At 40.5% G+C, this 26,710-nt stretch overlaps 1 protein-coding gene across 6 annotated transcripts in view; it reads left to right on the top strand.

Annotated features, from left to right (window-relative positions):
- The window catches only part of BNC2 (basonuclin 2), a 454,605-nt gene that overhangs the window by 319,910 nt on the left and 107,985 nt on the right, over positions 1-26,710 (top strand). For all 6 annotated transcript variants that reach the window (XM_044427979.1, XM_044427976.1, XM_044427980.1 and 3 more), the window contains one exon: positions 6,561-6,796. In XM_044427979.1, coding sequence (XP_044283914.1) covers positions 6,650-6,796 — 147 coding nt within the window. In that variant the 5' untranslated portion in view covers positions 6,561-6,649. The remainder of the gene's footprint in view (positions 1-6,560; positions 6,797-26,710) is intronic.

Here is a 26,710-nt window from a genome sequence, read left to right as displayed (position 1 = left end):
AGGGCAACAGCTCAGTCACCGCCATGGGGGTGGACATTCCTGATTACCATGTTCCTTTGTTCATATGGGGTGTATGGTTTTGACTTGTGCCATTAGCTTCTGGATAGCTTAGCCCAATCACCATGTCCCTGCCTTTCCATGCCTTCACTATTCCCTTTCAAGTGTGCTAACATACTGTTGTAGGAATGTTTTTATTGTAGTGCTGAACTTGTAATAATAAAGGGAGGCAGGAGGAATCCCCTTCACTCACATGGGCTCTGTTTTCTTCACTTTTCCTTAAACAACCTGTGTGCGCGCGCACGCGCGTGTGTGTGTGTGCGTGTGCATACGCATGCAAGTGGAGAGAAGAGCATGGTGGCAGCCCCGAATTCTTAGGGGAAGTGGGAATGCCATTCTTCAGAGCTGGAGAACTAAAAGGAGAATCTTGTTTACGCTGAGTCACAGGGAAGCAGGAAAACCTCTCCCTGCTTTGCAGGCTTTTCCTTAATTTGCTGCTGCTTCAGCATCAAATCGTGACGCATTCCCAGCTGACCAGCTTAATACCTGTAATAGATTTTGCCCACCATATCAGGCCCCCCATTTTTTAGTCAAGTTTTTCAAACAGGTTATCTTCTGTTCCTGGATTTTTCTTACGGTTGAATTTTCGGAGTTGTTTTGTGTCTGTCCTTTCAGTTTATTCACTGCTATGTAAACGGTTTTTAATCTTTATAAACTGGACAGAGAGTTTCAACAACTGGAAGCTGAGAAATTTAATGAATGAATGAAACATCCTTTTCCAGTTTTCAGAGCAACTGGGTATGGGGGGGGGGGGGAGAAAGGTCTCCTGCAGTTAGGAGACAGTGGGTGAGAATAAATCTCCTGTCTTTCACTTTCTTTAATTTTTTAAAAAAATCTGCTTCCTGTTGCACAGTTGCAGTAATCTTTTAGAAGTGTGAAATGAGCACCAAGATAGAAGGCAATTTGTGCCACACATGGTGCTGCAGCCCCTGCCTGTCACCGCACTGCTGATATTGGTTTCCAGGGCAGGGATGGGGATCATGAGGCCTTCCAGATGTTGGATTACATCTCCCATCAATCCATAGCCAGTAGTCATGGAATATGGCAGCTGCAATTCAACAGCAGCTAAAGAGCCAAATGTTCTGCATCCTTGCTCCAAGGAGAAGCACTTTGGAGAGGCATTTTCCTGTGGAGGGGGGTTTGTTGTTTCTTTTATTAAGCTGGCTAATTATTCCTATTACTGGAGGGTCATCACCCCAAACTGAGGGTGTTTTGTTGTTTTTTGTATTTGGAGGAAAGAGAGAAAAGTAGACACTGCAAGAGCTTTTAATCTGCTTGTCTGGGCGTTAGTGTGTGCTTTTTTCCTGCCTCCCCTCACCCCAGTAGTTGCTAATTTTTCAGCTCCCTTCTGAGCAAAAGGGCTTCTTCTGCAAGGAGCAAGGGAGGGAGGAAATGGCCTGTCCACAGAGGAGGATGAGATTGTAGCAATAGCTGGAGCTACTCTGGGGGAATGCCGGAAAGGTTACAACAGCTGGGATTCTTTAACATAGACAAAAGGTGAGTAACGGGAAACATGATAGAGGGGTGCCAAATAACACAGGCTGTGGTCAAAGTGGATAGGGAGGCATCATACTGGACTCTCTTACTCAATAATACTATGCTTCTCTCATAACACTAGAAACTTCGTCATCCCATGAAGCTGCTGGGATGTTGCATTCCTGTCCCACTTGCAGGTTTCTCTTGGGTACCTGGGTGGCCACTCTCTGAACAGAATGCTGAGTTAGATGAACCCTAGCAAGATCTAGCAAGGTTCTTGTCACTTTTCAGTGCCATGCAGTCAGCTGGGATTTCCTACTGGGTGTGCTAGCCAGAAATTGAGAGCAGGGACTGGGATGGAATCTAAAGTAATGGAAACTTGTTTTGAAAGCAAAAGACCTAATAGCAAATAGTGTTGCTCAGGTGAATTGTGGAGCTTCTTATCCACCCATAGGGCTATATAAAGTAAGCAGATGGTTGCATGAAATCAGCTGTAATACCTCATGTATCTTACAGTAGAAGAGTTTTAGGTGCTGTCTGGGTGGATAGACCCAGTGGTGTTCATAGGCATTTGTAGTGGATTAAATGAATGAATGGGCTGACTTCTGCTTTTGTTCCACACACACTTTATCGTTTTATATACTTAATCCACCTTCTGAGCTTACTGAACAAAGGCATGTTCCTGTGCAATGTCTGAACCAGCCATTAGCAACAGTCTGTTCCAGTTCTGAGCTCTGAGGGGCCCTTGGACAAGACACTCTCGGTGGGTTTCCCTCCCTCAGTAGGCCCTCTTCCTCCCCACCATTGTCACTAGCTGCCATTGCTCAGCCTCTTTGTCATCATTGGTCCCAGTGGCTTAAGTGATACTAGATCCAGTGAGCAAGTAGGCAGTGGCATCGATTCCTTCACTTTGTCGCCACCCCCTTTGTCACCACTTTGGGCCTTAGAAAGCAAAAATGAAGAAGCATCGTACAATGGGGAAGAGAACTGAGTCCAGGGGACTCTCGTCAATGAGTTCCTGATGGTATCTGGGCCCTTACCAGGTGCCCAACTATGCCAACCACTAGTTAAGAAGCTTTGTATGCCCCCTGTCTTATAGACTTGTGGGATTGAGGTGCCATGTCAAAATTCAATTCCTTTTGGGTATAGATGCAGGCAGCCTCTCCAGTTATACGTTTGCATCCTACAGGATTCAGTTGCCAGTATTTCTGACATTTGCCTATGCTAGTTGGACCTTTCGGAAGCTCAAGCCCAAAACTTCTGGGGAGTACCAGCTTAGGGAAGGCAGCTTTAGATGGCTGTCCTAAATAGTTGTTATTGTATGTGCTTACGTTTATAGATAGTGTTACAGTGCCCAATCAGACTTGGCATGTAACAGGGCCTTCCCTCTGTTCCTGCTCTACCACCCAAATCTGGACAGCAAAGGAAAGTGACACCATTCATCATCATCATCATCATCATTATTTCTACTACTTCTACATTTTTCTATACCACCCATAGCTGGGTCTCTCTGGGTGGTTCACAAAATTAAGTCACCTATCCAGATTTCAACTAGGTCTGACCCTGCTTAGCTTTGAAGATTAGGCAGGTCATATGTAGCCAAATGCAGGTTTATTATGTCCATTTCAGTAACCAGCACTGTTGGATCTAACCCATACATCCAGGTACAGATATTTATGTCATATAAGAGGCACTATGTATGATATATAGGAGTTTGTTTTGTTTTGTTTTTGCTACCAACTATGTAATTATAACAGAAATCCCATACTTCCGTGGGAAATAGTGTTAAAGGTTTGTTTTTATAACTAATCCAAGATCCCTAATAGATCTTCACCTTCACAAAATCACACCTAAAGCTTATGGTTACGCAAAAACAATCTCTTAATTTAAAAGCTTGCTGAATAATGAATGCAGAATGAAGAATGAACATTTGTTCAAGGAACTTTTCCAGCACCCAACATTTTCCAATACTAAATATTTTCCATCACTGTTTAAGGCCTGTGAAGATGTAATGTTCTTGGGCAAAAGACTGGGAGCCTGTTGCAGGCTCACCATATTTCCAACATGTTCCATGAATTCTGCTCTTCCTTCACTGATTTGCCAAGAAAGACAATGTTGGATTAGCCGCAAATTCCATCTAATCCAGCATTCTGTTCCCACCATGGCCAAACATTTGATAGTGGGAAACCTGCAAGTGGCACATGCGTGCAATATTATCCTTTAACGATTCTTCAGCAAGCACAGCATGTAGGAAGACTGCCCCTGGTACTGGAGGCAACATATGTCCATCAGAACTACTAGTCATTAATAGCCTTATCTTTCATTAATTTGTTCAATCCCCTTTTAACCTTTAGACTATAGAATTCTCTACAAGATGTAGTGACCATCATTACAGATGTAGTGGTAGAGAATTCAATATTTTAATCACTCCTTTTGTGTAGCTTTCTGGCTTTACTAGTGTGAACCATGGTTAACCCTAACTACGGTTTCTTATGTACCAAGAGTTAGATAGTAGGAGATGATGTTGATTTGTTAATCCTGGGTACAAGGAAGTTTGATGAGCATTAACTGTAATAGTACAAATGCAGATATAATGCTAAATCATTATTATAGCAAATTATGAAAATGAGAGTACTGCAAATTGTCAGAAGGGAAAGTGTAAGAGGCCACAACATATTCCCAGTATCATAACCATAATTGGAAGATTGGGAATGATATGTTTGCATTGAACCTAAATGTTGCTTTCATCTAGTCATCAAGATTTATAAATACATGGCCTAATTGCATGAATATAGCTGTGTGTTGTAGCAATGCTATGATTTCTGTTTGTACTGAACCGATGTTGCCCTTTCTGGTTGTTAATGATAGAATTGGCTTGTAAATTTATATAAATAAAATAATACAGTGTGAGTGCCTTTGGCAGAATCCTGCCTTTCATATTTTGTAGCATGAATGCTCTGTGGAGAGGCAGAGGGCTTCAGTCCCCAAGCTTGCTAATCCCTTATCTTTTTTGAACTTTAAATTAATTTTTAAAAACCTATTTATTCAAGGTTGACTAAACTGCTAGAATAGGAAAGATCAGACAAAGTAGCGAGAAATGAAGTATGAGGAAACCAGAACTCTTTGACAAAGTATTCCCAGGGGCAAGTGTGCTGAATGAAGCCAGCAGGGAAATGATAAGGGCATTTACACTGTGGATATAAGAAAGCAATTTATCAAGAATACATGAGCTCTCCAGTGACCACAAGCAAAGAAGATACCAAAGTACATGCGGAGGAAAAGGACCCCCTACAACAGCATTTTAAAGGCTAACAAAATTCTAGTGCATGCACCATAGAACAAGTTCCTTGCACTTAACATTATGTAGCATTATTCTTGTTTCTTATGAAATAAAGTTTATGGTTCTGAAAGAACAGTGTACTCCGTAAAACATGCCTATGGCCTCTGATGGTTTTGTTTATTTGTGATCTTCTTTCCATGTTTCTTTGCTGCCAGTACCCTCTTTCAGCTGGGTTATGTGCTAGTATTTAAGTTCCTTTCCATGATACAAAAGTTCCTGCATGATAATCACTTGTGTATAGCAAAGGTCATGGATCCTGCAGGTAGCTCGTTTATGCAATGAGTTGAACCTGCATCATTTGTATGATGAGTTAATATATATCAATTTGTACACATGGCAGGAATCTTTGAATGCTAGTAGTTCCCCACTGTGTCTGATCAAATAGGTATTTGTGCTGTTTGAAAAATTAAAACACATGAGTTTCTATCTGGAAGTGACTTCCATAGAGCAAATGTAATCTTTTCTAAAGTTTGGCTATTTACAGTCTGCATCCTTCTGACAGAGAGTGAAAGGTCTAACAGAATGTGAAGTCAGTTTTAGAAATGCTGGAGAGAAAGGGGAGAGCTGGAGCACATGACTGGGGAAGCATGGGAGGTTTTCATCCAGAAAACAACTAAATGCAACACAGCAAAATATCTGTTTGCACTGGAATTTTGCTGATCTACTAGAGCAGCTACCATTTTAAATATGTTTTTAACTCAGTTTTCTTCCACTGCATGCCCGCTATATATATTAATCTGCAAGTACTGTCAGTGCCAGCCAGCATGGCCAATGGTCTGAAATGATGTGAGTTGTACTCCAAATCCTCTGGAGAATACCAAGTTGGGTAAAACAACCAAATTTAGAATGTTTAGCATTTTGTGATCAAAAAAAAAAGGTAAAAGACGTACCCTACATCATTTCTCCCCAATGCATCATGTATTTGGCCTGAAATATTTGAAGAAAAAAATAAAACTAATTTAATGCAATTGAAATGTTACATTATGTAGCACCTTTTACAGGAATCATTTTATAAATCTAATGACTACACCACTGTTTAAATTCAAGGGGAAAGAAGAGGCTCTGAAAACTTTTGACATACTGATGACTGTTAGAACCCAAAGAACTGTGCATGAAATGCTGGCAGTCGCGTAGGCAAAACTCAGAGACTGTCAAGGTTGTCTAATGCTGTATTTGCAATTGACATCTATTCATTGTTGCTTATTATTGAACTTAGGACATGGAAATATTTCTGCAGAAAAATAAAGCCCTGGAAACTTTTCTGACCCACATCATTGGATGTGTGATTGATTGAGTTTGTATATAGGTTTATCTCTAACACTAATTATTTTTAGTACACATGATTGACAATTTCTCAGTGAATACCATTATTACAGAATTACGTTTCTATCTCTTTAAATTATAGAGTCTAGCCATAAAATTGATTAATGTGAGGGCACCTTAAAGTGTATACACACAGAAAGACACACACATATTAACACCTAGCAGATACTTTATACCTACAACCCTATGTTGTAATATTCCTATGTATGTGTTTCATACGCCTTGCCTTGAGTTCTTATAATGTCCTAAGATGTTTTTTAATTGTAGCCCACACTGAACCCTACACACACTAACATAATTATAGAGTTTTATGTTAGAGTAAATTTATTTTCATATTATTTCTCAATCTTCTATTTCTTTTCAGCTTTGGACAAGCTTAGCACTCAGCATCTGTACCATCCAACACAAGTGGAGATTGTACAATCCAATGTTGTGTTTGACATCAGCAGTCTGATGCTCTATGGTACTCAGGCCGTGCCAGTGAGGCTGAAGATACTGCTAGACCGACTCTTCAGTGTGTTGAAACAGGAAGAAGTGCTGCATATCCTACACGGTTTGGGCTGGACGCTCCGGGACTATGTTCGAGGCTACATCCTTCAGGTAGGAACTAGCCTAGTACATAAAATAACTGCTCATAAACTCTTAACTATGCTCTTAAAAAAACACACAGCAAATGACCTCTTACCCTTTTCTCTTTCTTGTAAGATGGATTAAATGCATTGTCTGTAACTGAGTGTGATGGAAAAGGGGAGGTGGCGATACTAAAAGCTTCACAATTTTCATTCCTACAGAAAGTACACCCATAAGAGTCCTCATGTTCATCTTTGTATCAGGGCTGTGATTTGATATATTTGGCTTACACACACTTGAGTCCTGCTGATTTCAGTAAGGTTTCTAGGCCATGTACAGTAGTGCGAGTTTGAAATAAATATTTTAAAAATGAGAAAATTGGGGAGGGGGAAACCATATGATTTATAGGTCCTTGTGTGAAAATTTTCCACTTGTAAGGGTAGGTGTTCCAGCACTGGGAAAGTAAGGATAAAGATTTTTAAAAGACAGCATGTTCATCCATTTGGCATTTCCAAGATGAATACAAATAATGCCAAGTTTACATTGCTAGCATTCCCTTTCAATGTGACCTGTGCCCCTCCCCATTGTTGGGCCTACAACCCCCATGATCCTTCATGACTGGCTATGTAGGCTAGAGCCGATGGAGATTGGAAGCCAATGAATCTGGAGGGCTACCAGTCATCCACTCTGCATTAGGATATGCAGGTTACATCTAGCTCATGATATAAATTCAGTGTAGTTACCGGTGCTGAAGGCATTCCTGGAGAATACATTTGTTTGTTCTTATGATGATATAGAAGTATGTATGTATATGTATATTGTATATGTAATTTCTACAGCCAGAACTGCAAAAAGCAAGACTGCAGTCCTGTGCACAATTGTCTGAAATGAGGTCACACTGAATTTTTGAGCAGACATGCATAAGATTGCATTGCTGAAGCCCTATTATTGAACTTGGTGACCTAAACTGCAAGATGCAAGATTTTTCCAAATCATTTAACTTCTTTAAAATATATACATACCTAGAAAGCTAATTTGGGCACTGTAACCCTGTATATATCTCTTCAGAAATAAACCCTATTGAACTCAATGGGATTTACTACCAGGTAAGTAGGGATTGGATTGCAGAGAATAGTTAGGGTAAAACAAGCAAATGGTACCTGTAACTCCGTCTCTGTGACTACAAAAAATAACCTCCTGCATTTAAGCTTGAGTGTGTTTGGCTATAATTCCCCTTGGGTTCATCCTCTTTGAACACATTTCTTCTCTGAAGGAGATTGGGAACAAGGAAGGGATTGGAAGTTTCTGCTTCTTCTTTAGGTTAACCGCAACTGAGCATGTTGTCAGAACTCTCAAGTATGATAGATCTTAAGAATGGTTACTAAAATCAAACCAGTCCCATAAGTTCTAGTTTTGGTGTTGCATCCACACCAACCCAAACATTCCTAAGATGCATTCAGCCAGTTCTTTTAACAGTAGAATAATGTCCCTTTGGGGTTTGTGTCAGCTGTGGATGCAGGTGGAAACTCCCTTCTAAGGGCTACAACAGCTTCTGCCATGTGAATACCAAAGTGACTGCAACCACTATTAGCAATGTAACCTTGTTCCTTTTTACTCAGAAACAAGTCTGTCTGGGTTGAATGGGCTTCCTATTTTATTTTCATGTGTGTGCATGCATGCACAGACTGGCGCATGGGAGTTAAGATGCACTGGCTTTCCAGAGATGCAGAAAAAGCAATACAAACTTTAGTTCATTATACACTCGCAAACAGCATTTTTAAAAGCTCTTTGAGACAGAACAGGGGCAGAAATTACGAGGGAAAAGTACTAGAAGAAAGGGGCACATTTCTCCATGTTATAATCCTTCAGATCTATGAAAGAAGAGACTGTGCTTTTTTACACAAAATCTGCGGTAATTCATTTTGGATTTATACCATTGTTGTCAAGACCTGTTGTGAGCTCTGGAACAGTTCCATTTTATATACTCCAAGGCTGAAACCTTAAGTACAGTCCCCACTGAAATAATTCAAATGCAACCTTCAGGGTGCTAGTTTCATGGTGAATAATAAATGTTAGATTTGCTCTACATAATCTTTTGCTTTTTCTTTCTCTCTTTATTTTTCAAATACAATTTCTTAAGTCTGAACAAGCTGTGACAATTATATAAAAGTTATACACATACTGGTGGTGAAGGTGCAAGAGCTTATTAATTTGTTCAAAGGATTTAAACAGTTACAGGTGCCTAAATGTACAATTTCAATCCAGTGTAAAGATCTTCACTGATTTTCCCCCCTCTCTGAAAACATGGAAATGTGCCTTCACATATGCTTTAGATTCAGGCATATGCCTTGTGCTTACAGATGTACATTTCTCTCCTAAACGATGCCATGTGTGCTTATGCATTAAAGTGTAAATTCCTAGGGTCTGAATAATGTTGTTTAAAAGGTGAGTAAAAAGGCTAGTATACTGGTAAGTAGATTGGGTTCCTACACAGAGCTTTAAAATACATGTGTTTTCAAGAGTACAGTGAAGATCAGTGAAAATATTCAGTGTCTTAAGACTAGATTCTATAACTCCTTCATGGTAAGGAGATGCTTGCTGCAATAAATGTTGTAGAAAAAGCAGGCCAATGTCTGTTTTTTAATTATCTGTTGGAATTATTGTATACTAGCATGAATGATTTGTAACAGAAATTATTCCAGATGGGTAGCTGTGTTAGCCTGTTGCATCGAATCCAACAAACACTTGTGGCACTTTAAAGACAAACAAACGTATTGTGGCACTAGTTTTCATGGTACAGAGGCTACACTGCATTTAATGAAACAAGCTCCAGCCCTTGGCAGGCAGTAGCTTGAAGTCACAATATATTTGTTAGTCTCTAAGATGCTCGAAGACTCTGCTCTTGCTTTTCCAGAGAACTTCTTAACAGGATCACAGAAGACTCTTCTTGAATTCATTACCTTGTATCATTGTGACTTTTAATGCCCCACCACCATGTGGGGCAGAGCTATCCCATGACTCTTGAGCATGCAGGGGTTTTACTACCATCCAAGGTGAGTTGCTGTAGCTATGTGTTGGCAAGCTTGTTGGAATTAAAGATGCATCTGCAGGTGAGTAGTTTCCACAACTCTGCTGTAATGTCTACAAGGCCTTCTGTGCATGCTGGATTGTAAGCAGCTACGTACATCATGAGCCCCTGAGCAGAGTAGTGTAAAGCTCCATGATATACAATTAGGCCAGAGGTCGACATAACATAGCTAAAGTTCAATTATACTCCACCCTTCAAAGTTTCAGCATGATTATTATGCTCAATGACAGTGTATGGAATACTTGCTCAGTTAAAGGAAAATAATTACCAAGGCAAGTTAGAACAGCTGTTAGAAAGCTTCCCGCATATTGACTTGGTTAGCTGTTGGCTGCAGACTGTATTACTGGGCAAATAAAGGGATATGGTCAGTGACCTAGTCAAGTATGTCCACCGCTTGGGTTTTTTAATTTTATGTGCATGTAATCTGGGCAGCAGAATAATACTAGGGAATGGATGTGTGAGTGTGTGTGTAGAAATGTTGGTTATAATACAGTAGGCCAACTTTAAAAGAATAAAGGAAACCTTTTACTAGCTAACTTTAATATTCATTTGTTCTGTTAATAAATGTAATTTGTGAGTTATGGAGGAAGAGGATGTAAATAAACAAATTATGCCATTACTCAGTACCACAGCAATATAACTTTGTGTCTATAATGAAAACTAATTAGTGCATTTAATGGTACATTTGTGTTTTCACCGGCCTCAGATTTCTGTAAAAGAAAAGAATATTGCAAACCTGTATCGGTTTACCATTGGAAAAGCACTGCAAGATCAGCCAAGGGTCCAGTATTCTATATCCAACATGGTTAGAGCTAGGGAAGGGTCTAGCCAGATCATTCATATAAGCCCTCAAGGCATGAAATTGTTTGCATCTTGGCAGCCATTGAGCAGTCACGGCTAAGAGGTGTTGAAAGATCTTATTCTAAATGTCTAAGTCCCTTTGACAGCTAACTTAGACAATAGCTGTCGCCATGTTCTGAGGCAGTGACTCCTCCAGTTAATTATACATTATATAAAAGAGTACTTCCTGCCCTGAATCTATGAATGCCAATCATTGGATACCTTGCTTCTATAATTTTGAATAAGGTACTCCACTTTAATAAGCCAAGACATGAACAAGCATTTTGATATCTAGCTACCATTAATTCATCCTGTTGTGCAAGTGAATGGACAAACCAGGATGTTTTTCATCCCAACCAGAAAACCATGGTTAACAGCTTTGAAACAAGCTAAAACATTAAACCAGGCTCAAATCAACATTTAATATTCTGAATTGCTCTAATGCTACTAACTGTGGTTTCATAGTATGAAGAACAGCAGCTAATGGAAGATTTTCAGGTTTGTCTTCCAAAAAGGCAAGTTAGTGTTGTCACTTTGTACCATGAAAGTATTAACTACAATGTCAAGCTAAAGCCAACCTGGAGCTCCCAGGATACATGTATTACTAAGGTCCAGTGGACTTCTCTGGTGCTTTGTAGTTGGATTTTCCTGTACATACAGGGATGTCCAGAAAATGTTTTTAAAATAGCAGAAAATCTACTCCATTGCTCTTGAGGCACTATCATCACATAAAACTGGAATTTATGATATAAGCAAAATGCCAAATTCTTGCTACTATTCTATTTGGGCCCTTAGGCATTTGGAACTTCCACTTTCTCATTCATTTCGGTACAGGTAAATTGGTCACCTAATAGATTAGTAAATTAAATGTGATTAAAGAAAAATGAAAAGGGACTGGGGGAGATGAAATGTCATAGGACAGTGGGATATGAAGTGGATCAGACTTGCTAGTATTTTTACAAATAGTTCAAGCATCTGCTGCTGTGCAAGGGTTTAAAACCCCAATGATGGAGGGGCTTAAAAATCAAACTGTAAGATCAGCGTTGATGTGACTTCTTTATGTTGAAGTGGCTAATGAAAAGTTACAAACCCATAGAACATAACAAGGAATATGAAATACTCCCTTTGCTGCTAGATGAGTGATTGAGGCCATAAAAAGTTACAAGACAAACAGAACCATAAATGTATGTAAGTGAAGGGGGAGTTGATTTCAAACCTTTTAAGAATATGTTCAATTTAATAACTTTGTTTAATCATTCATGCCCATGTGAATATGGGTTAATATGAAAAACACCGAATATGTATTCTACTGTAACACTATTATTTGGAAGGGTATGATTCCTCCCTTGTTAGTTAGTCCTGGAAAATCACCAATTCTCCTGTGCATGCTAAGTTATTTATGAGAAAATACTTGTAGAAAAAGTCATTTTATTTAATTAATTAATGTATGCCCTGCCTTTTGTCCTGCAAGGAACCTGCAAGGAACTCCTCTCTAGTTTATATTTACGGCAACCCAGTTTAAAACAGCCCTCCATGCCAAGGATTTTAAAGATACCCTTAGCTTTCGAAGGGCTTGAGGGGATTATCCATCCCAGGTGTTTTTAGAGAGTTATTAGTCATTCTAATTTTTTTAGTTGTTCGTTCTTAATCTTTTTTAGAATGCTTTTATTTTTGCTCAGGGTTACGACATTTTATAATATATCATTGCATTGTTTATGAACTGTCATAAACTGACCAGAGAGCTTTGGCTATTGGGCAGTATAGAAATGAAATTAGCAGCAACAACAACCCTGTGAGGTAAGTTAAACTGGGTCAGTGACTGACCCAAGTTACCCAGTGAGCTTCATGGCTGTCTGGGGACTAGAAAGCAGATCTCTCAAATCCTGGGGCATCATTACATGACACTTGTTTCTAGAAGGGTATATCGGTCTGTCACTTGGGAATTGGACTTGCTATCTAAAATCCAGAGGTATAGCAGGATTCATTCACATTTTAGTTGTCTGGGGGCCAACAGGGACTTCATGATACTATGTTGGGCTGTGACATTGTAAGACAGCATCTAGGTGGTTGCTGTGTGGAAAGGTGCCCTCTGGATATGCTCAAAAAGTTCCTTTAGTACTAGACAGGTGGAAGTTGGGGGCAGGTACGTACAGCCTCCATATGAAAACTTTGGTTGTGCAATGCAGTATGGCCATAGACATGCAAAGGTAATTCTGTAACCATGCAATTATATGACTTTTCTGAACATTTGAGCTTATTGATAAGGTACAGTGATTTCTAAAGAGCAGTTAGATGAACTTGGACTTTTTTCCCAGCCTCCATTGGTTTAGTGATTTTTCTTGGAAGTCTAAGAGGGTGAGGGAACGTTTCCCTTGTAGCACCGATCTTTCACTGAAATGCTAGTGCCTGTCCTGTGCAATAACAAGGAATAACAGTGAAGTGTGAATGACTCTTATTAGAAAGGGTAAATGTCATTAACACTTATTGTTGCCTTGAAGGCAGCCAGAAGTACAGTGCTGAGCAAAGCAAGAAATGAAACTCTGAGTTTTAATGCTGAATATGTTAAAATTCTGCAAGGCCAAAGTTAAAATATTAAAATAAAGCATTATGAAAACACATCCATTGTCTAAAAACTTAATTAATTTATTTTTAATTTTATATCTACTTACAATGAAACCTTCAACTTTATCTTGAAATGTGAATGCAGCCCACTATTCCCACCATTTATAATATTATTCCAGATAATTAATAGTGTGTCATCAGAAGGCTTCTCTTACCAATATTTGTAAAGTGTCACTGTTTTTAAAAAGTGACATATGGTTTTTAATTAAAAAATTGAAAAGAATGTGAATAAAATGATTATAAGTTTTTAAAATTAGAGGATTTACGCCCCCTCCCCCTACACACAGACCCTTTCTATGGGAAGAAAATGTATGTGCCATGGAATCTTAATCTTTTTTTGTATAGGACAACTATATCTTTCTCTGTGTGTGTGTGTGTGTGAGAGAGAGAGAGAGAGAGAGAGTTTTAAAGTACGCTAAATAAAAGTTGGGCAGTCCAGCAGGAAGTCTTTTTTGGCAGAGAAACAATATTAAGGCAGCAAAAGCGTAGGCTAATGGTGTGATAATCATGAGACAGATATAGCCACATTGTGCAACTACTTAGAAAATTATATAAGCCATGCGATTCCCCAAATGAGGCTTATTCAGCCTAAATTTACTACAATTTCCAGAGAGGTGAAAAAGTAAGAGCCATTTCTCAATGGCATGTATTAATTCATGTAGAAATACGTACACTGAAAATTGGCTGATATGACTGAATGAAAAACAATTCAGGTGAAGGAAAAAGAGTTCATTTACAACAGTCCAGATGGATGGTCATTTTTAAAGCTTTCATTGACAATGTTTGTTTATACTTTAATTTGGTTGATGTTACTGAAGCATTGAAAAAAAGAAAAAAAAAGTACCACTCTGTTTATATTAGTGTTTTAGCCCTTTGTGATTACTCTCATATTTGTTGTATGGTATTAATTGATATGAGTATTGTAGTTTGTGCTGTTTTTCACTTCTTGAATCACTCTATGGCATGGGTCCTCAAACTACGGCCCACAGGACGGATCCGGCCTGCCATGGCCATCCATCCTGCCCATGCTGCTGCTCGCCACACTCACGCACGCGCGCTTGCTGTGTGCGCAGGAAGGCGGTGGCTTGCTCACTTGGAGATGGTTTTCTAGCGAGCAAGCCGCTGCCGGCTACCTCCCATATGCGCGCGCTCGCCGCTGGCTTGCAGCGCAGGTGGGGAGGTGGTGACTTACTCTCTTGGAGATGGTTTTGGACTCGCTGGGAGATCTCCGAGCAAGCGAGCCACCGCTGCATTTGCCCGATGCTGCTTCATGCGCGCCCGAAGGCACCTCACCGGCCTGTGCCCCCAGGCACCCCCCACCTCACCAGCCCATGACGGTCACCGCAACCTTTCAACTAGTCCCCTACTGAAAAAGTTCAAGGACTGATGCTCTATAGCCAGTCAATATTTATTCAGTCATGTCTTTTCTGTCCAATTTTTGTATACAACTTTGTCTAACACGCACATTTGGGGCAAGATTGCCAAGATGTGGTGTGAGGAAATCATTTGTGGGTCAGTGGGGCTGTACAGAATTTTTGTAGGCTTCTAGGCTTGGGTCAACTGCTGTATGTGATTCTGCAATAAATTTCAAAGTGTTATTGTGACAATTTCCTTGATAGGTGAAGGGAGAATTCCATCCCACCTCCTTCCATAATTTGTGGTTGGAAACAAGGAGGACAGGAGCTTGACTTGGGTTGTGCCTTACTGCCCTGCACAAAGTGATGTGGGGACTGTTCATGGATGATCATGCGTGTGGGTCCATGAAGGGCCATGGGTAATAGACAGGCTAGCCAGTGATCCAGAGAATCTGCTGAGGAGAAGGAACATTGTTGTAGCTCCATCTGTGGAATGCCCTTTCCAGGAAGTTTTGCCTGGTGCCTTCACTATAGACATTTAAATGCCAGGTTAAGCCTTTCCTTTTCCAGCAGGTGTTTGAGCTTCAACCCGTTGCTCTGATTTGCTGTAGTTTCCCAGTTCTTAAATATTCTTAGTATGCAATCCCAGCCCTATTGCCTCTCAATAGAGGGTTCTGGGATCTGTGGCCTATCTTATCATAAGCCCTGCTCACAGGAGCCAGGCGGATCAGGAAGAGGCAGAGACCAAAATGTCACCCGTTCCTCTTTTGCTGGCCATTTACAGCTTTGTACAATGTTCACAATGTCTGCACAGGCCATTGCTAAGGTTGGGAAGGTCATCTGCCAGGTAACCTGGTTCCAAGCTGTTCAGGGGATTTTATCTCATCAGCATCACATTGAACTTCACTTATTTCGTTGTATTGTATTTCTTTATTACATTTTTATGCCACCCCATAGCCCATTGGGCACTAATTGCCAGAAATTCTACTAAGTACTCTGGCACCCTCATTCTGCGCCAGCTGCAGCCTGCAGATCAGCACAAGGGTAGTTCCACATAAAATGCAATACACTCAACACACAAATTTACCAGTGCATGAACTGCAGTGGCCAGAAACCAATCAGAAACCAGCGTAACTCAAATACCAATCAGAGTTGGTAATAGGGAATCCCTGCCACAGAAATCCCTTGGGACCCTAATGATAATCATAAATCCAAGAATGAACCAAAACGATGTGCCTGTTCTTTCTGAAGGAGTGCAATTCCATCTAGAACAGGTGAACTCCCAAATTCCATACTTGGGAACCACCAACTTCAAAATCTTTGCCTTGTCGCACCAGTTCAGAACATGTGCAGCCTCTCAAAAGTTACCAAGAAATACAGCTAGGTAACATCAGTTTCCAAACTCCCAGGGACTGCAGCCTGTGGTTTCATATAGATATTAAATAGCGTGGGGAACCTTGTGGCACCTCACAACACAATTGCCAAGGAGGTGAGGCATAGTCCCCAAATGCTAATTTCTGGAAGCAATCCCACAAGTAGCAGCAAAAGCACCAAAGCACAGTGCTTCAAGTTTCCAGATCATGGGGATGATTCAAAAGAATACCATGTTCAGTGGAATCAAAAACCACTGAGAGATCAAACAAGACCAGCAGAACTGCACTCCATCCAAATATCTCTCTCTGAAGAGGTCATTCATCAGGGCAAACAAAGCCAATTCTGTCCCAAAAGCAGACCTGAAGCCAGACTTAAATGTGTTGCAATAATCAGTGTCCTCCAAGAATTTCTGCAATTTCCCAGTCACCACCCTCTCAAACATCTTGCACAGAAAGGGTTTTTTTGTCATCTGGTGGTAGTTGAAATTACCTTCTGCATCCAGGTAGGGATTTTCAGGAGAACATGTGTCAGCATTTGATTGCACAAAGATGCATTCACAGCTAGCTTGAATAAGCCAGGAAGGACAAAGGTCAGGTGAACATGTTAGAGGCTGGACAGCTACATTCCTAGGCCTCAAAAACTGGGTTCTTATGCAATTGAACCAGATGGTGCATTGGACTCCTTACCAAATATTATACTACATTTTGGATCCTAGTAATTGTCTCTCGACTTTTTATTACTGGGTCACAGCATGTGCTGATTAAATAGATATGTCTATTTTATTTATTACAAGCATTTCATATTCTGGAGCCCAAGGCTCTCAGAGCAGCTTACAGTAATTTTAAAAACATGATAAAATAGCAATAAAAACTAACTAAATGAACAACAAACAGCCAGGATATACTAGTGACAGCTGGGTGAAACTGCAGTCTGATGCTAAAACATATAAAAGGTCTGGTCAAATAAAAAGTTTTTATAGCATCTGGAAAAAAAAAGCCTTCCTGGGCATCATGACACAAGTGACAAAGTGCTATGGAACACAACTCATGTCACCTCTGAAGGAGAGGAAGGGGCATCTCTATAGATGGTTTTAGTGTTCATGGAAGAAGGTGGTCCTTATGGTATACTAATAAAAGGGTGCTGGTGGCCTTAAAGATAAAAGCCAGCACTTTGAATAGGGGCTACCAATGAGCTAGGGGCCCATGAAGTTCTTTTGGGGCAGATGAGACTTGGCTAGCTACTGCATTTTGGGCCAACTGAAGTTTCTGAGCAATACACTGTATAGTCGTAGGATGATTAGAAAGCTCCAGGGCTGTTGCAAGCCCATCCTTTGCCAATTGGAGAGGGGAAAGAGGAGAAGGGTGAGCTCCCATTGCCAGAGGGCACATAAGGAATTGCCAGCACGGTCAGGGATAAGCATGAGCCCTAGAGCTGCTGCCACTCTTCCCCTCTGCCCCTCAACTTCCTGTCAACGGCTCTCTGAGAGATCCTTCCTGAGAGTGAGGAACTGATTTGTTGCAATCATGGCCACCTTTTGTTCCTGCAAGGAACTCAGTGCAGTTTACATAATCTTCTCTCTGTCCCGGAAGGACTGCAGCTGAGTACTGGTAGAGTGTGTGGCTTCTGTCAGAGGTCACCTGGGACATCCAGTAGACTGAAAAGTACATGTAGGTTGTGGGAGCCCAACTCCTTCACAGCAGACAGTGTGCCATCTGCCAGGCCCAATGAATCACCCATCACCAGTGTTCTCTCTAGCGCAGACCTGGGCATTGTATGGCCCGCAGACCTCATCCGGCCCGATGGCTGACCCTGACTGGCCCGCATGAGGTTACTGGCAAATGAAAAGTCAATGCAAATATATATTGTCGTAATATAGATGCAAGCAATACAACTGCACTGCTTTTAATTTGAAGGATCTGCTAAATTGAATTGAATTTATTGTTTTTCATGTAATGTTAATGTTAATGTTTTTGTGAATATTCATTAAATAGTGTTGTTCTGTGCTCCACATTTTCATTGTATCATTGTAATGTTTCATTTACTGTTTTTATAGAGATATATATTGAGCAGAGCTGTAAGTGTATTGGTCCAGCCCTTAACAACTGTCAAAGTTTCTCATGTGGCCCCATAGGAAAATTAATTGCCCACCCCTGCTCTAGACTGATGCCTGAGGAGTTGCAATCTCGAATATATCCTGTTGCAGCTTTATAGCTCCTTGCAAATCTTGCATGCTCCTCCTCTTCCACCAATACCTTTCCACCAAAACTAAGAAATTAAGTAAAATCATGAATATAGTAGCATTTGTGAACCCTGTCCATTTAAAATACCAGTTTAAATTGGTATAAAGCCAATTTAAACTGAGAGCAAATGGTTCCTGGACTGATCATGTGCATGATCTTAGGTAATCAGATGAAAAAGTTTGCCACTGAGGGAAAATTAACCCTACTGATGTGCTCCTGAATATGTAAACATTTTTAGCCCCATTCAAAGCAGCCCCTGAAAAACTGGCAAAGGCAAATTGGAAAAACCACCCTATATTTTCAGGGACAAACTAAGCAAGATACTCACAGAGTCTGTAAAGGGCAGGCTTTCCATAGCACTAAGTCAGAAGCACATGCAGAACTTGGGGGATGTCTTTTACTGAAGAAGACATTCTTTGCCACACTTTGAAAACCCAAATGCTAGTGGCTGTCCAAGAATTGCAAGCCCCTTACCCCACCCCAACACACACACATGCACAGAAACTGCAAGGAACAAAGGGAAAGCACTCCCTTGCAATTGAACTTAGTCTTTAGCAGTGTGACAAAAGCAGCATAGTCTCAGCTAGACAATCCCAGATATGTACCACATCTTTGCCCCAAGCTCTGTATTTGGAATTCATAAATGAGTGCAATGGAGGAAGGGAAAAAGAGGATAACAGACGTGAGTAGACACTATGGAGCAGACTTCAGGAGAGGAGGCTCTTCCATCCTGGGTTCCAAGAACCTTCCCATGCACAGCCCTGCTGCTTAAGCCTTTTCTGCTTAATACTTCTGCCTGAAGTAGTGAGCCAATTTAATAACAAGCTCCTAAAACGAGTTTCTGCTCTGTTACAAATGTCTCTGGAAATATTTTACTATAATAATAGTCTCTGCGTGAAACAAAAGGAAAGATTTCCACAAAGTTCTTCTCAAGCTGTAGAGATACATGAGCAACCGGGCTAATGCGAACAACACAAGACAGTCTAAGAATCAGATGCAGGCAAAGGAAGCCTTTTAAAATGTTATGTTTCCACCAAAACTTGGCATGGTTTAAAAACCAGCCTTCCTCCTAGTATCCTGGCTTTTATTGCTGTTGGCAATGTGTGGTTTTTGTCACTCAAGAATTCATAATGAACCCATTTATTAAGAAAAGTGTTCCATTTTGTTTGTAGAAAACAAGAGATTTCCACTTAGGACAATTTATTTACATGGGTTGACAACATAGCTCTGGTGTGTGTGGTTTGAGGGCACGGGGAGAAAAAGCTGGCCATATTTTGTCTACAGTCCTTTGAGAATTAATTCTTACCAGATTACACTGTAAATAAAGTTAACTGTCATAAAATAAACACAGCCGTGGTGCACACCATATGTTTTATAATTATTTTGTGGCTTCTTTTTTGTTTGTTTGTTTGTTCTTGCTGTATGGAAACATTCTGATAGTTCTGTGATGAAGTTTATATGCTGAAGAAGTGAATTACACTTAAACAATCAGTTGGCTAGACATGTGAATGGGGTTAAGTGCATTTCTTTTTTGTTGTCTTTCTGGACAAGTACAAAAGCCTACAACTTTTTCAAAAAGTCAGTTTTGGGGGAGAATAGTCACTACTGTTAAATGTCCAGTGTCTTTTGGTAGAATAAGATTTCTTTGGCAAGCAAAGTAAGCACAAAGTGGAGTAGTAGTTGTTGTTGTTTTGAATGACATTGAAGGCACCATTGATATGCTAGAACCCAGCAGCAGATACAGCCTCCTAACATGGAAGAATGCATTTATCCATGGAATCGCCCCTTTCCCCTGCCAGCATGGAATGCAGAAAAACCCAGTTTTCAAATGCAGAAGTGCATGTTTAAATACATTCAGCAGCTGATCTGGAGGGAAATGCTGTGGAAGGAGAGTGAAGAATAAAACCAGAAGGGATGAAAGAGAATTAGGTTTGGTCACTGGCAGAGTACCAGAGGCACGGCAAGTAATATGAGGACTAGCTCACCTGAGACAAAGTGCAGGCAATCTGGTGCCTCTGTTCTCAGCAGCAACAAAAGGCAACCACCAGGAAAGGACTGGGCTTCTTTTTCCCATTGAGAAAAACAGCCGTCTCAGTGCACATGCAGCACACACAGTTGTGATGGGTATAAAGCAAGTGTACAGCAGTTTTGTAAGATGGGGCTGGGGAAAGGGACCAGAATGTCCATTTAGGCCAGTCTTCTTAGCTTTGTGTGCTTTTTGAGTGTTATTTTATCATTAAGCATGTTGCAACTATTGAACCTGCCATTCCCGATCATTCAAGAGCTATGCTGATTCATTTGCTCTTTACCAAACCCTGTTTCTTTCCCCAGCCAATGCTTGCCTTTCCCTAGACCTGGTCTTGGAGTGCTGCCTTTTTTCCTCATTCCAGTTACACCATGCTGTTTCCTCCACTTTCCTTCTAGATCTGTTTTTCCTGTGCTGCTTCCCCAGGACAAAATACTTGTCACTGATTTTGACAATGGTTAGGAAAGGTATGGTGCATTAAGCTGGTTTCATCCACCAGTTGTGGGACATCGCCGTCAACAGGGGTTGATCACCAGTTTGAGAATGGAAAACTGAATTTGGTTCTCTCCTCCCTCGAATAAGTGACCAGTGCTATCAAAGTGGACAGTAAAGCTCCTTTTTTGCAACAGGTTTCCAGTATATTGACGGGAACCAGATGTGCAGCCCTGGAGGCTCAATGTGATGGAACAGAATTCATAATATATTTTGCATGCAGGATTGACGCAGTTGGATCAGACCACTAGCGTTTGAGAGAGCATTCACAATGTAAATTGAGATAAATATTTTAAAGTACGAATTATACTTTCAGAAGGTCTCTTTCCATTCCAATAATATGGCACTATTTGTAATAATTGAATTAGAAATGAGAACCCAAAGTGGAGCTTTTCTTAGGATTTGATTAAGATTTTGTTGTTATTTTTAGAAAACATGAGGCATGCAGCAGCCAAAATTCAGTTCCATTACATTCAAAAGTAAGAGTCAAGCAAATGCTTAAATCTCACTTCCTGAATCCTTAACTGGAGCTAGCTTGTACAAAATATTAGCTTCACTCATTCCTCTGTCCACAGCAAAGTGAAGGATATTTGATTGCTGAGCAATTATCTGGCTCAGACCTTCCTTTACAGTCTACGTGTACGTATGTTTGATGAGGGCCTAAATCCTGACCATGAAGATGCAAACTACTGAGTGTTTTTCAATTTATTTTTATTACATTTCTAATCTACCCAATAACTAAATTTCCCTGAACAGATTATAAACAGTTAAAAACTAAAATTCCTAAAACAGTTAACTCTTGTGTTACATGGAAAAAAATCTTCAATTGTGTTTAAAGGATGCTTATGGAGTTATTATCTATGACTTATCCAGCACATTTGATGCTTGACAGGGTTTCTTAAGAAGAATAAACACACACCGGTCCTTGACCTCAGGAGCTCAGAACCTGAAGGAAAGAGAGGGAGTAAAAACTCTACTCTTAGCATTTTAGTTTGCTCTCACTGAGAAGAAAGTGCTTTGTGGTTTAAAAAGGATAGGGTACGGCCTTTGTAGACAGCTTGGCGGTGTTGTTCCTTTGGTGAGACAGGGTCATTCTCATATATTTGTAGCTTATACTTGAGCAGATACAATTATTCATGTGGCCATATTTGTGCTATTCAAACAGTTCTGGGCTAACTTTAGAGCCAACATTATTTCACATACAGCAATGGATAGATTTTTTTAAATAAATCCCTTCCCCAATTGGTGGTGGTAATTGTAGATTTGAAAAATCAGCAATCACACTGGTAGCAACATAGATAAAAAACATTCCCTCCAACACAGACTTTCTTATTCCCTTACATTAAAAGAAAACTTAACTGAAGACAACCTCCTTTTTGTTTTATTGTGATTTCCTCCTCATTTATTTTTGTCAGCACTGGAACCATTCAGCATCTGTTCTCCTATGAAAAGCCCTCAGGAAAAATTAAAAAGCTGTTCTTTGCAAATTCATCGCTGTTGTTATTAAGAGTCCTCATCCACCTTGTTGTTCTCTCGCCCTGTGCTTGGTTCTTATCTCAGCCTCCATGATGACTTGCCATCCTGATCGAGGCGTCACTCCGGCCTCGTCTCATCTCTCCTACCTTAATTTGTAGCGATGCACTGCAAGTTTGGTGACAGGCAGTTGTTCGTGCTTGAATAACCCGCGATTTGAATTCTACAGTTTGTGGCATCCATGTAATGCTTAGCAGTAGGTACAGCTGTTAACTATTCGCTTATAAATAATCTTTTCCCCCTCTCAACCTGTCTCCCAGGTAGTGTACCTGTCACCATTAATAACTCATCGGTAGCTCCCCTGCGATTTGGCCCATCACTTGTCATTCACACTAGAGCAAAGCTCGGGCCTGCTACTGAAGCTCACACAAGCTCCATCAGCTATTCACTCATCACGGCAGCTGTAGTGCTTCAAGTTTCTGACTTACGGGAAATTACATTGATGCATTTCGCAGCCTGGTACCAGACTACCCATATTCCCATGTATGCGAATGTAAACAAGACAGGAGCTTCACAAAGTTCTTCCTTGCCTTTCAGCGAATGCCATATTGACCACCAGTGTGAGCAATAAGCTTCTTTTCTGGCATCAGCTATATTGATTTCAGTGATGTTACCGCAGTGGTTTGTATAGCCCATAATATTGCATAATTAAGTTTATGTAATACTGTATGATACACCACATTAATTGTGATGCTCTGCTGATTGCTCATTGGGAGTTAACAGCAAAGTTTGTCTCACCTTCTGAAGGGTTTTGATAGCAGCATTTACTATCACTTGGCCTTAGCCTTTTAGGGGAAAAAGTGAGCCTTGCAAGTGCTTTGTGGGTGTTGAGAAATTTAGTATGGGTAAAATGGACAGTGCTTTAAAGAGACACCATTTTGAAGAGAACTGTGTGAGTAGGAGCAAAAGTTGCTGGTTGCTCAGATGTTCATTTAACTGACGGTCAGACAATGCACAAGAAGTACATGTTTAGAAGAATGCTGAGGACTAGGAATCGTAATATATATAAATCACAAGAATGGATTTCATCCAAATGCTATTTGGTTTCAACCTCACCCAAGTCATTAAACGTTCTTATTACCCCATATCATTACAGTTCCTATTTAGACTAGTTGTTGTTCTTTTTAAGCAAGCATGTGCCTTGCATTATTGTGCATGCACGTGAGATGACCTCAAAGCAGCTTCCAAGACAAAACCTTATACGAACACAGAAGTAGTCAAATTTCAAACAACATATCATGAAAAACACAAACATAAAGAGAGGGAACAGTATTAAAATAACACACCAGGAGAAAATTCAGCCAAACACCTCTCTAATAATCATGCTTTAACCAAACACCTAAAAGATCACTGTGTTGAGACCTGACTGATGTCATGCAGAAAGAGTCTTCCATGAGGTCAGAGCCGCTACAGAAAAGCCACTGCACTAGGTCATTTTCCATTATATTTCACATGACTAAAGAATCCAGAGTGTGGATTCTGTAAATGCTGAATAGATCAGTCTGGAGTGGAGCATCTAGGGAGGAGTATTTGAAAGGTTTTCCTTAATGTTCCCAGGTTCCAAGCTGTGGAGCCTTTAAATGTTAAAAGCAGCAGCTTGAATTGAGCCTGAGAACAAACTTGCACCCAGTGCAAATCAGACAAAATTGAGATAGCCTATTCTAAGGCACCTAGTTCAACTTTCCAGAGATAGGCAATTGAAAGTCCCATATTAAGGAGAAAATTAGCTGAAGAAACAAAAATAATATTACCATTATCTGCATGTCCCGGGATAGAGTATGAGTCTGATCACTGTGGATGAGTGAAGTCCATCAAGTTTCTTACAGCTTTGCAAACCTCTGCACCAAATACAGAAACCATTTGTTTTTATGAATGTACACTGGTATTTATCGGTGGGTGGTATTTATACGGTCCATTGTATGGTGATACTCTGCTAGGATACAAGAATTCAATTTAGGAAGGGCACAATAATATTTTTTCATTTACAGAAGTTTATGTGTAAACATGTAGGCATGACATGAAAGGCACTTTAGATTATAAAATCCACATGGTTTTTGAAAGAAATATCCAGAAACCGGAAGGGCACAACATTCCCCTGCTTATGAAATTCATGCGGAAATTCTTGCATCCTCTGCAGTGTTCTTTCAGGGAAGAAAAATACAGGTTGGAGCTGGCCCTACCCATTTTAGTTTTCAGAAGTTTAGTAGCTTTGTGGCAGCCTTCCCAACCTGATCCCCTACAAATGGGCAAAAATGACCATATTGGCTAGGAATGATGGGAGTTGCAGTCTCACATCTGGAGAACACTCGACTGTGTAGTTTCTGTTCCACACAGGGAAGCGCTTCACAGTTATAAAAACACATAAATGGACGTTTCTGGAGATCGGTAAGTTAACCCACATGCCGTTATCTTGTGACTGAACATGGATGACAAGAAGCTCATGGTAGCATTTTCTTGTAAATTAAATAAAAGCTTCTTTTATTGCAATCAATAATTAAGCATTTTAAGGCTGTATTATACATTTATGTATTCTCTGGAGCAACTCTCACTCACTGCCTTTTTCCACAGTTTCTCTTCTGCTTGTGTGTATAATATGTGTCTTATAATGTCATTTTGATTGCTGTTCACTCGCTTCACTTTGCCTTGTCAGTTTGTGGCCCTTTCTCCCAAATGAAATGACACTGTAATACTGGAGGAAACGCACTAGTCCAGCAGCTTGAGAGAAGCATACAAATAAATATGTTTGTTTATGTTTTGAAGAAAGAAAAATCTACTTCCTGCGTATTTTTGGAATATGAGAATTCCCCATCCACCTCCTTTATGTTGTGTTCTTAAGTCTCACTGTGATTATATTATTTGCCAAACACATCAAGCTAATGTATGTAGATGTTCTTTCTCATGCATCTCTATCAGTTACTGTTGGCAACATTAATGAATTCTCAATATACACATGCATACCATTTATTCCTAACAGCCACAGTTTGAAAGAATTCATAAAAATAAAAAATAGTGTTGTTTACACATTGGTCATCTTCTGTTATCTCCCTGATCTAGCTCAGCAAACTTAACATCTTACCAGACATGGTAGGGTTAATAGAGAGTTAGTCTGGTTTGGTCTTTTGGCATTTCCCAGCTGTTCTTCAAGGGAATATAAAGTGCTTTGGGAGCAGATCCAAACCAGTGGATGTTTAAGAGACAGGAGAAGGGGGGGGGCAGCTTGAAGAGTCACATTCTTATATGCCTTACAGTGCAATCCTATATATGTCCTATATAGGGCTTGCTCCTAGGTAAGTGTTCATAGGATGCCAGTCCTTGTTACCTTTTGTTGCACTTACAGTGTTGTGCCACTCAGTTTTAAACACACACACTTTGAAAGACCAAATGACCTCCAGGCCTGTTGGCTCCTAAAGCGCAGTTTGTCAAGTCTCCTCCGCCTTTTTTCCCTGTAAAAAATCAGAGTGAAGTGTGAAAAGCATCAGAAAGCCTCTCGTGTGCCAGTGCAGCCTTTGAGTCTCTTGCCAGCACCTTCATCTCTTCATGTGTTTCTCGCTAAGGTCTAACATGGAACAAAACCCCGACAGCAATAGAGACCAGATGCTGGTATTTCTTCTCTGTCACTTGGCTGCTGAGCAGATGGAATTTATATCAATCGGGCATGCTTGGAGGAAGAGGCCATGGCAGCCAACATGTGGAACTGGGGCTGAGTGACATTTTTGCTAATGTTTTGTCCTTGTAGAACATTATGCTTCCTCTTTGCTTATGAGCTGTGGTTTTCCTGACTCAAATAAGGTTCCAAGCCCAGCTGGAACGGCTGTCCCCCACGCCCCTCCCTTCCTAAAGGAGTGCTGGGAGCAACGGAGGGGCCCTGAACAATGGAACTCTTTATTAAAATACCTGACATCTGCATGCAATGCACCCAAATCATTTTAGCCACGCATTCGGCATTCACTGGGCATTACCAGTCACTTTGTGTCCATTTCTGTACGCTTCTTTGATTTATATAATGAACAAATGCCTCTGGCCAAGGGTTATTTTTAGCTTAGTTATTTTATGGGGCTGGAGGTTCTTTTCTAGGAGGTATTGTTGTTGTAGGTTGTCTCCGAGAAAGAGGATTCAAAGCCAAAAAATGGGTGAGAGGGGGATCTTGGAGTGTCTTGTCACTTTTTGAAACAGAAAGGAGAGGGTTGGAAGGGGAAAGAAAAGTCCTAGTAAGGTTGCTAACAGCCAGCATTAGCATTTAACCACTTCAGCCGACCATAAGCAGGGAGCTGAGGAGAGTGAAAACAGATTTTGTAAATGGAAGGTATGGCAGTGGAGGTACAAAGGCTGTTGCATAAGACGGCCCCTGATCAGAGAAAGGTAAATTCCACTGGG

Source organism: Varanus komodoensis, unplaced genomic scaffold (genome assembly GCF_004798865.1).
Source record: "Varanus komodoensis strain SLA01 unplaced genomic scaffold, ASM479886v1 scaffold19, whole genome shotgun sequence".
Lineage (NCBI taxonomy): Eukaryota > Metazoa > Chordata > Lepidosauria > Squamata > Varanidae > Varanus > Varanus komodoensis.
The sequence above is the reverse complement of the archived record's forward strand: the minus strand, read 5'-3'. Positions and strand labels throughout refer to the sequence as shown.